The following is an 18,291-nucleotide window of genomic DNA, read 5'->3' as shown; positions in this document are numbered from 1 at the left end:
AGAGCAGACACACGTCGTGGGTCTTCGTAACCGCTCGGCGGCTCCACGGCCCACCCTCGCGCGCCACCCCCGCGTCCAAAGGGAGGGTGGCAATAAGCGTATCGAACGAGTGCGCGCGCAGTTAAGGGCGCCGGGCTTTGCCGTGTGTGTACGTATATACATATATACGTACGAGGACGGATGACGATGGCTATGATGATGATGATGTGATACGCAAGTAACAGCAGTTTACCGAGCAGGAGCAGCCGCACCAGTACACCAGCGACAGCTCGCACCCCGTGGCTGTTGTTGTTGTTGTTCCTCTCTTTGTTACTGTTGGTGTTTTTTATCATTATTATTATTATCATCATCATCATCATCACCGTTGTTGTTGTTACTGCATGAGTTAAGCTGCCGAGCGCGTGTACTCTATAATATACTGCAGGAGCTTTCGGAGCTTGCGCCCCTCACCCGTGGACATACGTACACAAATAAGCAGGAGAGCGCGAGGCGAGTCCATAAAGCTCCTTTGGCGCCATTCACGCGTGTGCGAGGGTGTAGGCCCCTCTCTCGGCCACCCCCGATTTTTCGTACCCCCTGAAGCCCAAGAAAACGAGGTTGCGTACCTTTCACCAGTGCAGTGGCCCACCCGAGTGCGCGGGAGGGTGGCGCGCTGGACAACGCAAGAGGCAGCAGCAGGGAATCGCCTACGGAGTATAGCGCGAGTGCATCGATCCGCAGCGCCATTTTACAGTGTCGCCCCTGCAGTGCCCTCCCCCGAGTAGTCGTCGTCTCGGCGTGGCTTGTACACTCGGGTTGTTTGTTTGTTTGTTTGTTTTTATTTTTCTCCCTCCCCCCGTCAAAGTATAAAACGGCTCGTACATCCCCGTAGTCATCGTACCGTGTACAGTTAAGTTGCAAAGCGTAGCTCAGGAGGAGTAGGAGGAGGTGGTGCGGTAGCGCCGTACAAGGGTCGTAAACGGCAGCAGGCTGGGCGGACGACTGAGCGAGGTGGTGGGTCCCGTAGTGGAGGAGGCCGTCGAGCCAGGGGATGCGACCTCGGTGACGGGACCCCCGCGGGAGGCCTCGCTACCCGCCCGGGTCGTCCACCCGGTGGCCCTCCTGAGGCGCGCGAGCAGCCCCTCCCGGCCGCCGGCCCCCCTCGAGCGCCACCTCGTGCAAAGCCACCGCGAGAACATCCAGCCCGAGCAGCTGGCCCAGCAGCAGAGGCGCGCCAGCGACGGCCACGACAATAGGAGCATGGGTACCGTCCTGTCCTTCAGTCCGCGCGAGCGCCACGGCTCCACGGCCCTCTCGCCCACCAGCCCCTCCCGCCAGCCACCCCTGCTCCAGGGCAACTTCACCCTCAACAACTTCAACTACGAGCACCTCAACAACGTCAAGAACAAGAGCACCGGAGGACTCGTCGCTTCAACCACCACCACCACCCAGAACAATCACCACCAACACCACAACCACAACAACCACAACAACCACAACAACAATAACAACAACAACAACAACAACAGCAATAACAATGCCCTGAACATGAGCAGCGCCGTCAACAACAACGACAGTGCGCGCATCATCTCCGAGAAGAACGCCCTCGAGAAGAACTTGAAGAAGAACTCGCTGATCATCGGGGCCCTCTCGTGGAAGAGGTTCAGTACCGTCAACAACAACAAAAAGAAGCAGCAGCAGCAGCAGCAGCACCAACAGCTCGAAAACAAAAACAAGAACGCCAATAAGGCCCGGCAGCCCCTCGACAGTATACCCATCACCGACAAAAACAAGAACATTCAGACGCCCCAAGTGAGTCATCCAACTGTCATTGGTATACATTTTTTCAGTGCTTTTTGGTATATATACTTGCTTGTGATGAGTACGGATGTATATATAGGTATGTCGTTTCGCGGTGCAGTCCATTCGCGAGTGAACACTCCTTTGCCCCTGTACTTACACACCTGTATGGTGCACACTCGTTTAACCATACCGATTTTCATTCCCAATCCTCTCTCTCTCTCTTATTTTCGTATCTGCAAACATATGGAGTGATGCACGTTGTTTATGAGTGATGGATGGCCGTGGATTAAAAAATTTCTTTGGAGTACGGTGATTCACTCCTTTTTTTTTCTACGCGTGTTTGTCAGTATGATTCGTGAGTCTGATTCCAAGTTACCGATGGCTCGTCGGGTCGCATATTAGCATTGACGATGCCAACCGAAAGACGTACCCCCCAGATGTACGTCTCGTGCGCCGACCTCGAATCGATAAAACAAACCCTATCGGTCTCATCCATGTCGCACGTACCGCGCGATCTTCTCCCATGTTGTACCATTTTTGTTTTTTCACGCAAATTCAATCCATCGTAGTGATATACCTTTTCATCCTGTTTTTTTTTTTTTTTTTATACATATACCTCATCGATTACACTCGAACTGTTCCAAATTAATGTGTGTATATGTGTATGCATACGCGTACAAAGTGTTGGTTATTGCAGCTAAAAAATGTAAATCTCTGCTGCACGTCACGTATACACATATTATATTATACTCTTTACCGGTTTTAAATTTAGTGGGTACTATACATGTATTTTTATTACGTGCATGCGCATGTATATCGAGATCTACAAAAAATGTAATCGTTATTTAATGAAAGGAGAACATAAAAAATATACTTATTTTGACCGGCACATCGCGAGTCAGGTATGCTTTGAAACAATCACTATTCAAAAGTCTTGAGTGAAAAAACTTTATGATGGTACGTCGGCTACGACCAATTAATGAAAACGTCCATAATTCCGAAGTATATATCGATGACTATTGTAGGTCAAGTTTTTTGAATTCCTGACCTTTCAAGAATTTTTCGGTGAACGTAATTGTCTATACTCACAATCTATCTTGTAGCTATTTGATACAGATTTGTTTTTGGCCTACACACAGTTGTTTTGCGCACATCACTCTTTATATTGAACCAGAAAAAATATGTACTAGGAAAAGTGTTTGTGTGATGTAAAAATACATTACTGACAAATAATGGCACTACTTAATTGTAAATCATTTAAAAATAAATAAGAGTATAAGTACTCGCTTGTAGTGTTAATCGAAAGCATTCTAAAACAACTCTCATTTAAGCCAGTATAGTAAAGTCGAAAACATTAATTAGGTTCAAATTTGATGCGCGCTTCAAGTTCTCGAGAGCTCGTTTTAAGCGTTTTTTAATGCAGTTAAAAATATTAATTTTATCAAAAGGCCATAGGGGTAAACGGTACAGTTGTTGACCCCCCGATAGTGATTGACCGCCACATGCATTTTTAAATGGAGCCTTTATATATAGATATACAAATTATACAAGGGTCAATCACTACCTTAAGGTGTCAATAACTGTACCGTTTACCCCTACGAGTGATTTAACGTAAAGTTCGAAAGTAACTAAAAATCGCACTGCTTTCAAACGCTTTCTGAGTTGGAATTCAAAGAGTAAAGTGATTATTCTTTTCTATGAGCAAAAATGTTAGTACGTACCGTTTTGTTAAGGTCAAAATAATGGAGAGGCTGTAAAGCGAACTGAAATAGTTTTGATTAAGCGAATCATAATATTATAAAAATGTGTGAGTTTTGTCTAACGATTTTTTGTAGATTTCTATATTGTACATGCGCAGCATGTGTTTAAAGTAAAGTGTAGTGATGTAAAATAATGTAGTAATGTAGTAAACGAAAAATGCAAGAGTGGTCATGTAAATAAGTATAGTTCGTTCAAAACCATAATCTTCTGTGATCTAATTGGTAATTTTCCCGCGTTTCCCAAATAAACTCGAATCATCGAAAAAAGCATGTTGACCGCGCAATTTTCCTGACTAACATAGAAAAGTACTCTTTTGCATCTGTTGCGAAGAAATCGGAGTAGAACATAAAAAACATTAGCTAAGTTCGACAATGACACTTGATATCATTTTTTCATAAATTCACGATTTCTCTATATATAAAAAGCCCAACTCTAACCATTTCAATATTCAGCTTTCGGTTGAGTCAAAGATGATACGATTTCCTTCAATTTATTAGCTTCGACTTGTAAACACTCGAAAAAAAAAAAATTTCATTGAACACTATTATCAAAGGCTGAAAGAAACACAACCGCGCGTTTGCAATATATTTCGCACATTACCATACGCATACGTATGATACCAACTATCCGTGTATACCTACGTACGGCTGTTGTGGCATGAATCAATTTGTTAATTTTGTATGTACTTATCACGTAGTTCACTGGAGTACTCGTACGTAAGTATACCATGTAGATGTATATTATGTACTTGGATATTTTGTTTTATTTGAGGTGACAGTAGTATTTAGAGGTAGAACAGAAAGAAAAGAAAAAAAAAAGGTTGAACGTAAAATTGTCTTCCGTACATGCAAGAGTATATTTATGCAAGTAGAACATCACGGTAGCGCCAGTAGGCAATAAAATAGCCAGACATGTGTATCCGTATTGATAAAGGGTGTGGTGAAGGGGGTAGGGGAGAAGTGAGGGATTTTGATTAGGAAAGACGAAAAATCTGTTGTTGGAATGACGCAGGTGTCGATGATCGGTCCTCTCAACACGTTTTATTCGTATAACCAGACGAAGGCGCCCACCTCGAACAACAACAACAACCAAGCGCCGCACAATCCCGGCTGCGAGAAGCTCGTCCAGAAGCCCCAGCCACCAACCTCGCGCAAGACCGTCATACAGGCCTCCACCTCGGAGCTGCTCAGGTGCCTCGGCGTCTACTTGCACTCCAAGTGCGTCAAGCTCAAGGACTTCCAAACGAACGACGCCGCACTATGGCTAAGGACCGTCGACCGCAGCCTGCTCCTCCAGGGCTGGCAGGTGAGTACACGACCGCCCACAGATTTATCATTTTACATCCCTCTCGCACCCCACCCATGCTTTTACCCAATACCTGTAAACACATATACATGTACAGCTTCTACTTTTACATATTATGTACATTTAATCGATGCAACCATGTACAATATCCATTTGCACTTGTCATTGTCATATTATACATCGTGTGTAATTTACACCCTTCGTCTTAGTCCCTTAAATTCGAAAATCCCATTTTGTGAGAGTATGGAAATTATATCAGTGTTGCAGTTTTAGTTGCGTCAACATCAAGTAATTTAATGTTATCGCTATATATAACATGATGAGGTACATCATATTGTATGACGTGCATTATTTGTTGTACGAAAATTATATCGAAGAGTTGCGAAAAATCGTTAAAAAGTCGCATTAAGATAACATTACTTGTCATTACGAGGTTTGTCTACTGTGGCGTTTTAATTTGATTACGTAGCCAAATGGGAGGATTAACTCGTCGAAAATGATTACCTCGTCATTTTGGTTGATTTAAAATTAATTAGTCACGCGAGTGTTGTATGACGAATAGAGTCAAGTTTTAGGGACAATTTGGTACATTACGTCACTAGGGCACAAAGTACAAATATGAGCGCCCGAAGGGCACGCTTGTTGTAGGTTGATGCCCGAGTCGCGTATTATGTTTTTCTTACCGAGGGCGCAAAGTACAATTTTGCGCGTGTAGGCACACTTTGCGCCCAGTAAATCACTTTGGGCCCTAGGGCAGAAAAGTATTTCGGCAGTTGCACTTTGGGCCCATGGTAAGAAATGGTAGTTTTCGTTGGATAAGCGCCATCGCCTCTGGGGCTATTTTGCGGCCCGAGGGTCCTGCGAAGCAGACTCGAGGGTTCGTAAGGTTGCCCCGGAGGGATGGAGCTTATATGGCGAATACCATTTTTCGTACCGAGAGCACACCAGCCTCTCAAAAACGCTTAATGTAGGAAAATATATTTTTTTAGGTAATAAAGCAGAACAATTCTTATGTCTATATTACGATCAATTTAATAATAAAAAAAAAAACCCACTCTAAAGTCTCCAATAATGAGATTTTTTTTTCGACTTACGCTTGAACTATAGAGGTGGCGTTATATTTCTAAAGCTTTATCATGCTTTCTCGTAATTTTTGCTTCAAAATTGAAAAATTGTTGAGCTCTTCTCGCCTTTGAAATGAAACAAATACTCAAGTATAAAATCAAACAAAAATCTTGGTAAACATCTTATCCAAGATATAATAAAGATTTTTAAAAAATGTCTACCTATATAGTTTACTGTTTTTCACGAATTTTCGCGCCAAAATCTCCAAAGAGCGAAACGAGTCTAGTTTGGTGCCATGCGTACATTGTACTCAGCTAGACCATATGCGCATGCAGCGGTATCTCGATGATGAAAATTCAAAGCTGATCCGAGCCATCAGCCATCGCGGTGCGCGAGAGAAAATGAAAATCATCCATCCGACGTGTCAAAATGTTGAGCGAGACGCATTACTTCACGGGAGAAGCGCGAGACGCGCTCTCTGCAGATTACAGCTATATCGTGTGGTGTGCATATGTGAGGAGAGACATTGATACGGTGTCGACCAGTCCCCCCCGCTTGTAATACGTTTTTCTGATGTGAAACAAATTATTGATGGAAAACCCTGATCTTCTCGTATAAATTATTCATTAGAGTTTAAAAGCCTTTGGCACGAAATAATTGACAAATCACACAATTATAATACATATGTTCTCCCACATTTCCATCGTATCCTTCAGAACAGTGGCTAATTACATTTCTGCAATTATTTTGACGGCACAGCTAATCTGTAAAGTTAACGAGCTCGAAATTCATTAAAGTTATTTGATTATTGCGAACAGGCCTGTCTTTACATATACTGTATGTATACGTATACCTTATACGAGTAGCATTGGAAGCGCGTTACTTTGAGGAGTTTGCCAAGTATAAAAGTAAGAATGTTGGAAATAAGCTATAATAACTATTTAAGTGGCTTATGTGGATGATATTATTTTTATTGCATTCTTGCAATCACACAAAACTTTGTAAAAGTTTCTATCAACATTGCTAGAAAAAAACAATATTTACCCACTCATCGGTCACTCTTTTTTTTTTTTTTTTTTTTTTTTTTTTTTTTTAGTCCACAGTTTTCCTTGGAGATAATTTTATTTTTGTTCTTATACCACTTCCTAGTAGAGACAAGTTTTTCGGACTCATAGTTGCAAGGATTTCTTCAACTACAAATGTTGTCATCTGTTAAACATTATTTGATGATACATTAACTAACCCTATACTTATTTACTCTTACAAAGATGAAGCATTATTGAGAGTTAATTATATAGAGTTAAAAGTTGCTTATAGAAAAAAAACTGTTTTGGAATAAAATAAAGTTTGATTATTTCTGATCCGTACATGAATTAAAATATTTAAAAAAAAAGTCATCTCACAGTATAAAATTTTGCCACAATTGAGTTCGGTGCAAGACCATAACGTATATGTGAATGGTCGAATTTGACCGAATCGGGGGCAAAAGGTCAGGAGCATCTGTACATCGGGAAAACTGCGAGCAAAGTCACAATTTACCATCTACATAGCCTGTGTAAAACATGTAGAGTTTAGGCGTAGGTATACGAGTAACCATTTTCCAGAACCAATTTCCAAAGCCCTTTTTTTTTCCGCCCATCAATTCGAGCATCAGCTCCAACGCTCGAACGTATGTACGTCAAGCGCCAAGGCTGCACCGGATAAAAGTTGGCCGAGGGAGTTTTCATAAATATTTCAGCTCCGCGAGAGCTCCCCCCGCCCCTACCTTGCCTCTTGGAATACATACATTATTTAGGTCTCCCTCGTCGCGACGCGCTCTCTCCCTTAATCCGCCCCGACTACGGGGGGCTCTCCAATTAAACTCCGCAGAGCGTAGGAGAGAGAGAGAGAGAGGCTGGAGACATAGGGGGTGGCGGCAGACGATCGCCGCTGCGGCGCGCGAGCTATATATATATACCACTGCTCCACGGGCGCGCTTTACGATGCAAGGGCACTTGGCCCCTTTCGCTTTATTATCTTGCAGTTCGAGTTTTGGGTTATTATTGCGAGCCAGTGTCGGCGCATGTATACATCGGTATAAAAGTTGAAAGCCTCGAGCCGACGGCCCGCGTGACGGATTAATTAAATGCGCCTTTGCTAAAGCATCGAGGTCTTACTGTTTTTTTTTTTTTCGTAAAATCTGTTACAGTCTATGGGAATATATATGTGTTTTTTTTTCCTTCAAATATATATTGGCTCCGATAAGACGTCAAAGGTGAAATCTCAATATCGGCAAGTACTCTCACTATATGTGCGTGGGTGTTTCATGTACGAAGCAAAATATTTGATTCCAGAGTACTTGAAATGTTAATTACACGCTTTCTCCGGTTCTCGCTATACATAAACTTGGGGATTGATTTCATCTGAAAAAAGAAATAATGAAGTCTCATCCTCTGGAATAACGGTATACTTGAAAAAAAAAAAAAAAAAAAATTTCTTTAGCCTCATTTCGAGTAAATTGTCCATTGGCCCCGAATGTTGGGCCAAATCGATTTTTCGCTCGGCAAATGTAAGGAATCAGTTCCTCTTGGGCGGCTCCGTCAGGTGACATCAATCCTTGGAGCTTTTTCAGGCTCCGTTGAAAAAGCCCCTCCTCGCACACCCGCCGAAGCGTGACGCATAAACATTAGATGCTTACAAGGAAAAGGGCGTGGAGCTGGCAATGGTGAACCGTTCCATCCGCGTGTACTTACATGGGGTCGGGGGAGGAGCAAAGCACCGGGATATTGTAATATTATGCGAGCACACGCACTATTTTCGGGCAGAACTTTGTGGATGTGTAAACCCGCGGGTGTACCCTGGAGGGGCCGAATCGCAACTGCCGCTGACAAGCCTCGAATCGATTTTGACGCTCCTCTCCCCCCAACGCGCACTTGTAACACTTGCACCGTACATGTATACGTGCACACGTATCACAAATGTTTCTCCCTCACTTTGGCTCTTTTATACACGCTCTACTTTATTCTCGTGTTTTACGTATATACGTATATACATACATATCTTTTGAACTTGAGCCTATACGACACAGGTAATTATACTTTCAAAGTATAAAGACTTTGAATTAAATTGCCGGCCGTGTATACGCTTGGCTCTATATTTACGCTACATCAAGGGAAGTCAATGAGAAAGCTGTCGTGAGATATGAAAATTAAATAGTAGGTATACATATATTGTATATAGGTGTGGCTTTGCAACGTTGCATGCTATACGCAGCTAAACAAGTGTATATGTACATACTCATCGCACAATAAATAATATATATCGACTCTCGGGGAAAACAAAATCTCTCAAGTGCTTTGCAATTTTTATTATTCGTATGTTATTTGTTTTCACTTTCATCGAGTAAATGTACGCGGATATGCGAGCACCTACACATCGATGTCTTTGTGAAAAGGATTGCGTTATCTCAGGTTTGAATTTTGACAGAGTAATACTTATTATCTCAGGCGTAAAAGAAAATTTATTTTGTTCATTTTTTTTTTTATTTTTCATAACGAATTTTTTTATATACCTACCTCGGGAAGGAAAATTTCCAAGTATATAGACCAAAATTGAATCGAGAAAACATTTTTTTTTCTGTAAAACACAATATACGTGTTTTATACCTTTTTCCACCGAAAATCAAGAGAGTAGCTTTACCGATATTCACAAAAGCGTCGACACGATCTTGCGAATCAGAGAAGTAGGTAATAATATCGAGCAGTGTATATATATATATATATATATATATATATATATATATATATATACATATATAGTCCTGATAAGTACGCATAGAATCGAACTGGCTTCACACTGGGTTGGGCACTCGAACTCTTTCACGGAACGTATGCTTTTGCAGCTTAAAATTTCCACCACAATGCACAAAAGAGTAGGGGGATATCGGGTCGAATACGGGCATCATATGGTGTGCATGTATTGTACAGAGGAGTGAAAGCTTTTAGCACGCGTAGGAGCGATCGTTAAGGATTGAAAATCGCCATCACGAGGATAGCACGTGCAGCTCGTCGATTGCCAAATTCACCACTATTGCGCATATCATATACGATTTGGTTATATATATACACACACTCCTGTAAACTGCAACGGCGAGTGATCGATATCATTAAGTGATGTCGTTGGAGCTCGCATATTCTACAGTCTAGTCGTTAGCAAAGCGTGAAAATAACGAGCTAGCCTCTCCATATACTTGGGGATGAGTGTACAATAAAAGAGGCGACTGTATACGAGTTTTTCGGATCGACATGCTGCGCGTGTATACAACCGACCTGCATGTATGACGATAGACGCGTCAACAAATTGTATTATTAATACCGTTAACCAAAAGCACATAGCCGTGCATGCAGTTTAATTGTTACCGCGCGCCGTACCTATTATATATATATCACGGTGGCATTCAGCGAAGGGAGGGGTGGAGGGTGCAGGATCGATGCCGCGCAGACCCGCGCGCGTTGCACGTGCAGCGTAAATTTAATCAGTCAAGGGTGAATTGCGGGCTATCGCGTGCAAAACTTGCGAGTAAATACGCGGTGCTTTATACGTACACGCGCGCAGACGTTCTGATTTTCTTTTCTTTTTTTTTTTTCCTTTTGCTTGTTGATCTGTCTGTCCGTCAAAACATACGACAGTATGATAGTATAGGGAGGTATAGGTACGTACGAGACATACGTATAAAAGGCTCTGTTTCAAAATAGGCACTTAGATCATCGAGGGAAGAAACACTTTTCTGATACAGACGCCCATTTTATGTATATATTTTTTTTTTTTATATTATAGTGCTTTACGTCCGGCTCCTTTAATAAGGGCACTACTGAGGGCACTTGGCACTTGGGAGAAGGAAGGGAAGAGGGATAGGAGGCCTCCCATTGCTGGGAGGGGGGTAAGGGGAGAAATAAGGCAATTTTTGTTACGAGGAGATCGCCTAAAAACCCTCCTCGAGGAGCATTGCGTGGTGAAAAAGCACATGTGAAAATACACAGAGGTACTTGCCCGAAAAAGTCGCACTGGCCGGGAATCGACCCACGGTCTCCCGCGTGCCAAATGTATATATATAGATACTGGGGAACGACTGATTTTGTTTCTCCTTCTCTTGTTTTTTACCTAAATATCTGTGCCCCGTTAAGAGCTAGATAAAATTTATACTTGCAAGTATCAAATGTCATTTGATGCAAGATTATCATTCATTTGACGGTTATATAAATATGATAATAGTACAGTATTGTCGTAGTGTATAATACGTCTTTCGCAATCTTAAGTCGATTTTGTCAAATATTACACATTTGCAAGTGTGATCAATCTATGCCATTATAAAGATAAATGCATAATTGCGTCCAATGGAAAAGACATACGTAAATTTCATGATGAATTTAAAAAAAAGCACCATAGCATTGTTTGGAAAAATGTTGCGCTGCTTTCGCTGTACGTGGGAGCATTATAATTTGTTACTCCAATGGATAGGTATAACAATATATGCATAAACAGAGGCCGTGACAAGTTTCTTGAACGTGACTTTTGTATCCGTAAAGCACGTGCAACACGTGGCCTTTCAAATTATAGTCTCAACTCGTCTAGACCATGCATGCAGACCTACTCGGATCGGAGAAGTACAACCAAGTAGACATTTTTATGTACGTGTCTTTTATCACATTCCAACGGAAACTATAGTGAAAAACCAAAAATTTTGCTGCCTATAAAAATTTATATAGCATCGCTGTACGTTGTATTACAAATATGAATAAATTGTCAAGATACAAATGTCACTTCAACTTTTTTTTTCCACTTTTTCAATGAAGTAAAAAAAAAAAAAAAACTTCCCGAGTTAGCTACTTGTTTCCCAATGATTTTGATGTATATAGATGGCCTTGTAAATTTTTGAAACAATAAATGCATGGGGGAGAAGGGGAGTTATCGGTTTGCAGTTACAACTCTTTTGTAGTAGGTGGTACCAAGTAATAAATAAAGTAACTCAATGCACAATAATAACATCGGGCGCTCGTGTTTGACTCGTTTCGCAGGGCGTGATTCGCGTGTTATCCATCGGAAGCCGCGAAGCCAAAAAACAACGCAGCGGTAATAATAGGATCAGCATCTGCACGTACATCACAGTTTCCATCCGTCAATGTCAAGCTCGCGTCGCATACGTTGGACCTTACACCACTTGCGTATTTAAATATGCCCATGGAAGCTTGAAAAGCTCTATTGCGAAAAATAATGGGCTCGTTTGGATTTAAGAAATAGTTGAATACAGTTTAATGGTAAAATAATTACGAAAACAGTACGTTTGGATAAAATGAGCAAAATTATAAATATCATTTACAGTACTTGAAATAAGTTGCAGTAAAAAAGTCGTCCCACCATGTTTTCTTTCATATTTGTTTAAAACATTTATCGGACATACGGTACTTTCGTCACGGTGCGTAATATTATATAAATCTAGGACAATGTTGGTGAAACTCCCAGTAAAACGTGAAAAACCACATGAGCAAAGGGAAACCCTATATATACATGTACACCGTCGCATCCCGTGCTCGTCATTCTCCCTTTTTTTCATAAAGATTGTAAAATCGCAAAAGGTTTACGGCATCGCGCGGATGTAGAAAAAGTGAATGCACAACTACAGCAGCCCATACAGGGCTCGTAATGCAACCGCAAGCGCATTAGATACACGGGGTGGACTGGCTGTTGCACAGGACTCTCGTGTGCACCGAAGTGGGAGTAGAAACTACACGAGTGCAGAGAAACGGAGAGCTGCGGAGCCAAGCAGGCCGCTGACCCCTGTAAATATCGAGCGAAAAGGGGAGTATATACCCATCCTCCTCTTGATCTTGGCCCAGCGCCCAGCGTCCTCTCCGTAACAATTATACCTCGACTCCAGGACTTACGTAAACCCACCTACATGCAATATTGTTGTTATGTATACGGTCGGCTGTACCCTCGCGTCCGCGATCTCTACTGATATGTACACGGGTACGTCAGGTCCCGGGACGAGTTTTCTCCGCAAATCGAGTAGTCATTCTAATTATATGAGTCGGTAGAATCCCGGATGAACCTTTACTCTATATATACAAAGTTTCCATTTTCGCGCGTGTGATACAACCCCCAAAGGGTTTCGGCCAATGTCGGGAGGTCAAGCGCGCGATATCTTCGAATAAAATTCTTTTGCTCGCTTCTGGTACTCAAAAATACACGCGCCTTCATCACGCCGGCTGAGCTTTTTTCATTTTAAGTAAGTACTCGTTTCCGCTTGACGCGCGGGGTTTCGAGTGACGCCAAACGAAGCCCCTATTTTTTTTCTCTCTCTCTCTCTCTCTCTCTTCTTTCATTGTATCAGCTTTTTTTTTTTTTTTTTTCTTTACAAAACTACACGCGTCTCAGAGCTCTGGTCGCCCATTCAAGTTCGCAATGAATTCTTACCTACACACGAATTTGTGTAATGTATATTATATATGACAGGGTAAGTAGCACCCAGCAGTGTTTAGCACCACGCCTCCGGCCTCTGCAAACTCTCCTCCTCGTGTATGCGTATTCACACGTATACATAGGAACGGAGCGAGCAGTGGACCGCAACATTGAACTTTCTGGTCTCTGCTTATATAATAAATATACCTGTTAATGCATTAAAGTTAAAACTTGCCATTTTTCACTGCCTCCGTCCTCCTTTGTCCTACAAGATTTATGCACTTAACTTTGTGGAAAATCGCCCCAACGTGTGCACATACTGCTGAGACGTCCCCTCGTATGCAATATATCCATGCATTTGCGTGGAAAGTGTAAGGGTTCATTTTGTTGCACTCGTCGGCAAGAGCAGTGTAACGACGACCGTGCGAGCCCTTTGAATTTTTCCAAGCGCGATTGATGTGGCTTCTCGGGCCGCGTGTATATATACAGTACTTTGTACACTCTCCTGTTCTCTCTTCCTCCCTCTCGTACTCGCTTGCTTTTTTTTTCAATCTTTTTTCGGTCGTACATAAACTCGAACAACGTAAGTTTCTGCAAAAAGTCGTCTACTCGTATATCGGGGTTTTCCTTGCAGCTTATTTAAAGGTGATTTTTAGTTCACAGTCTGGCGGGTTTTATCCAAGGTTTTTTCGCGTGTATATTTACCTTCTTATATGATTTCGATAGACATGTCCAAAAAAACCGCCAGGAAATTTATTGTACATTCACGCCTCTAGCAAGTTTTAACAAAATAATGAGTCGTCTATTCCAATGAGAGTATAGAGGTATTTTGGTAAAATGTTCATGAACACAGTAACCGACTAAACGAAAATACGAAAAAAATTGATAACTTTTAAAGTACTGGAAAAAAAAAAAAAAAAAAAAAAACACGAGAACCCGTGGTTTCACGCAAAATGCAACTTGTGCAATATTTCGGAAGAAGAAAAGGAGCACGAGCAATACTGCATCAACAGTCGAGCGCGAGAGATGACGCGAGAATAAGATATGTACACATGTACATAAATATAGGGAACAGCTAAAGCACACGTAGGTATTGTGTATATGTATATTACAACTGGAGGGGTTGTCGCGCAGCACACATATGTATGGCAAACTATATATTATATATATATATATATATATATATAAGGGTACACACATATAAAAACTATAACACACGAAGCAGCCTCGACGCGACGGAAAAAGCGCCCATCGGGGTCATCGATCAGCTGATGCACACAGCTAGCCTGCAGCAGCGCGCCAGGTCACTGCGGGGCCTCACACTCGCGTGCACACACACACACACATGCATATTTTTACCTTGTATAGATGAATACCTTTACACCCACGTGTATATATTATATTATATAACACACGGTGATGATGATGAGTCACTCTCTCTCTCTCTTTCTGGATTGACGTGTTTGCTTACTCGATGATGATGATGATGATGATGATGATGACACCTTACGATGCGAGGAATAAGCAAGGCGAGCTCGTAGCTTTTGTCGCTCTGCACGCCCTACTTAATAATTAGTGAAACTGCGCTGAAGAAAAAGGAAAAAAAAAAATGAGTATTTTTTCCCTTTTCAAGTGGGTATATCCAGAAATAGACGCGATCTAGCGCAGGTAAATTAGGTATGAATACACCTACAGGAGGCTCGCTCGGCCGAGCTTTCGTTATATAGGGAAAGGGGCGTCTTGGAGTTATAAAAAAGGGAATCGCGGTCTCTTTTGTACTTTTTATATGTATACATTACTCGCTTGGATATATATATGTACAAGTATATTATATGGGACTGATATAATAATGTATATCAGGTCAATGCGTATACGCGTACACATGAAGTCATTTGCAAGCTGCGCAGGTAAATTGAATCAAAATGTGCTGTGTAGATGGTAAATGAGCTCGGTTCATTGGTTTTGACTACGATTGTAACAACAATTTAGGGTATTACGATGCCATCGATTTACGCCCACGGATGATTACAGGGTAAAGCCACACGATTATAGGTAACGACGGGTATACGCACCTATGAACGTACAAGGTACCATTCACCCAGCACGTGACTTAAATGGCGTTATTGATACTTCACAGTCACAGGCAGTATTGACCCGCCACTTTGTACTTGGCACCTATACATTCTATGAGATGAAAAAAAAAAAAAAAAAAAAAAACATCGTCTCGAGGGTGGCGTCCAGTATGTAATATAATGGACCGACGCGTCGAGCTTGTACGGTGCGCTACTGTCGTGGAAAAACATTTCGTGTTCTATGCTACGGACGCCTTTAGTTTCAAATGATAACAACAAGCGACGCTGATATATACCCATTGTGTCTCGATCGTTTGAACAAATATTCAGGTCAGACGTGTGATTTCATCGGGAATCGTGCAGTGTATAATATATAGCCTTGTCATACTTGTATGTATACGTACGCCCACGCTACTGTGTATATTTATATTGCATATAGGATATACGGGATATGACACGCCGAAGGAAAATTTATTGTATCCGTTCCGTCGTGTGGAATCGTTATACGTACACATTGTACTTACGATTTTCATAATACATAATACGATTATCGACGCACGTACGATGTAAAGGATCGATTTTGCTGTGCGCGCTCGAGCGAATCGATGGACTGTTCGTATGTAGCGTTATAATTATGATGATGGGATACTTTGTTTTTTCACGTCGTTAAAGTATATTCATTGGTCTTTCGATTGCTCTCAGTCGAGAGATGATATGTATATATAGGTTTATAAGTATAGGTATAAAAGTACACGAAGTAATTAATTGAATTTCGAGTTGGGTTCCGGTTCGTTTTCTTTCTTGGGCTTTCGTTGGACTTATTAAAACGACAAGTGGAGTTGACGACTTCTGGAAAATAATGAGTAAATTATATCACCATTAGGTGATGAAAATAAAACAAAATAGTCGTATTATACGTTATCGTTTTGTAAAGCTATAAATTTTAAGACCCAACGTAACTCGGGGTTTTTCCATTTATTTTAACATTTTATGGTTGTGTCAAGCTTATACATTTTTTTATTTTTTTTATTTCCACAAACAATACAAACAGAATTGAACTCAGTTTGAGCTAAACATCTCACCAATAATTTTCATAGCTCTCATTTACACAGAGTCCGTTTGATCATTTTCAAAACACGTCTAAAACGTTCAATCACGACGCCATCAGATTGAGAAGAGCTTCTATAATCTTGAGTGTCTTTTTGGCGTACACTTTTCTCAATCGCATTGATAATCAGTGCATTTTTCATAGTTGCAAAATATAATGGCAATGAGGACACTTTTATTGGAAAATGATATCAAACGAGCTCTACGAAATAATATTATTAAAAAAAAAAAAAAAAAAAAAAAAAAAAAAAAAAAGTAAAGTTCTAAAGACACGATAGCGCAGTAAAGATAGCCCGTTATGAATTGTTCCAGGACGTGGCGTTCATAAACCCGGCGAACGTGGTGTTCGTGTACATGCTCGTGCGCGAGCTCGTCGACGGCAAAGAAGCGTCGGAGCGCGAGCTCCAAGCCACGGTGCTCACCTGCCTGTACCTCTCGTACAGCTACATGGGGAACGAGATAAGCTACCCGCTGAAGCCGTTCCTCGTCGAGGACAGCAAGGACAAGTTCTGGGACCGGTGTCTGCTGATCGTCAACCGGCTGAGCTCGAAGATGCTGCGCATCAACAGCGAGCCCGGCTACTTCACCGAGATATTCTCCGAGTTGAAGGCACGTTGTTGCACCGCTCACGCACCACCGGTGCCCGCGGTTAGAAAACACCGACGCTGAAAACCACCTATACCTTTTTTTTTTCCCACCCCCTTTTTCACATCTATGCGCATGAGTTTTTTTTTTTTTTTTTTTTTTTTTCTTGCCGCTCATCGTATCGTTGCAACGCATGAAGTGTTTATACCCTTCCTTTTTTTCCAAATTTTAGTTTCCATCCTCCGACAGGGATGTACGGCATATAATGTGAATAACGATGCACCCATAGTTTGGATGATAAGCGTATAGTGTCTAGTTTTACTGAGGAATCAAAGCATGAAAATAAACTTGTACTCTTGTATCTTTTGATTTTGCTTCACACGAAACATTCGCTTCTCCATGTGCGGTCCGTCTGACCAAACTCGATGTTTTCTACTTTCACAAGCATGTCTCGTTTTCTAATCAAACTGCACGCGTATGTGTCACCAAGTGTCAACTGTGTACTGAAAAAAAAGAAACAAAGAACTGTTGTGGGGTGTTGAATTTTGTACAAAAAAAAACAAAAAAAAAAAAAAAAAAATCCCGACGTTTTCACGACAGGGCTACGGGGCGACGGAGCAGAGCAACCTGACGACTGGCAGCAACCTCGACCGGAGCCTCGTTGTCTCCAGAGTCGCGGTACCAACCAAGGCAGCTTGACGGAGCCCTGGTTAGTATATATTATATATATATTACACAGCCAAGCTACTGAGTCGTACGAAACTAACGGTATATACGTATAAACAGGCTACACCCACCTGCTGGTGCGGATCGCCCGACAGCGCTGCGACGTCACGACGCTCTGACGATCGACGAGTCCCAGCCGAGACGGACGGACGGCCCACGCGGCCTGACCACGCGGACGCGGCACCGGTGGCCTCGACCTCGAGGACCCCACCGAGCCCGAGCGCTGAGCCCACGACCGCGCGACCCACCGACGACTCCCCCTCCCAGTGCTCCGGATGCGGCCAGCCCCGACGCTACCCCCGGCCCCTCGAGATCACCTACACCATCGAGGACCTCGACGTACTTGAGCGCCAGCAGCGCATAAAGGGCCAATCCCTCCGCACTGCCTCGGGCCGGCGCTTCCTCTCCCCCGATGACGCGCTACGCGACCTGCACAAGTACGCCAGCCAAG

The 18,291-nt window shown here is 42.3% G+C and overlaps 1 protein-coding gene across 1 annotated transcript; it reads left to right on the top strand.

The window, feature by feature from the left end:
• Positions 1 to 948: 948 nt before the first annotated feature.
• Positions 949 to 17,981, top strand: Cdk5alpha (Cdk5 activator-like protein). The gene is made up of 5 exons (XM_014355536.2): positions 949 to 1,791; positions 4,555 to 4,848; positions 16,842 to 17,138; positions 17,715 to 17,823; positions 17,901 to 17,981. Exons 1-4 carry the CDS (start codon positions 1,240 to 1,242, stop codon positions 17,811 to 17,813), a joined length of 1,242 nt encoding a protein of 413 aa, XP_014211022.2. The 5' UTR covers positions 949 to 1,239; the 3' UTR covers positions 17,814 to 17,823; positions 17,901 to 17,981.
• The last annotated feature ends 310 nt before the right edge of the window (positions 17,982 to 18,291 follow it).

This window comes from Copidosoma floridanum, unplaced genomic scaffold (assembly GCF_036245765.1).
Source record: "Copidosoma floridanum isolate Cflo_tuat_1 unplaced genomic scaffold, Cflo_Japanese_pri ptg000019l, whole genome shotgun sequence".
Taxonomy (NCBI): Eukaryota; Metazoa; Arthropoda; class Insecta; order Hymenoptera; family Encyrtidae; genus Copidosoma; species Copidosoma floridanum.
This window is presented reverse-complemented; position numbering and strand designations above follow the sequence as displayed.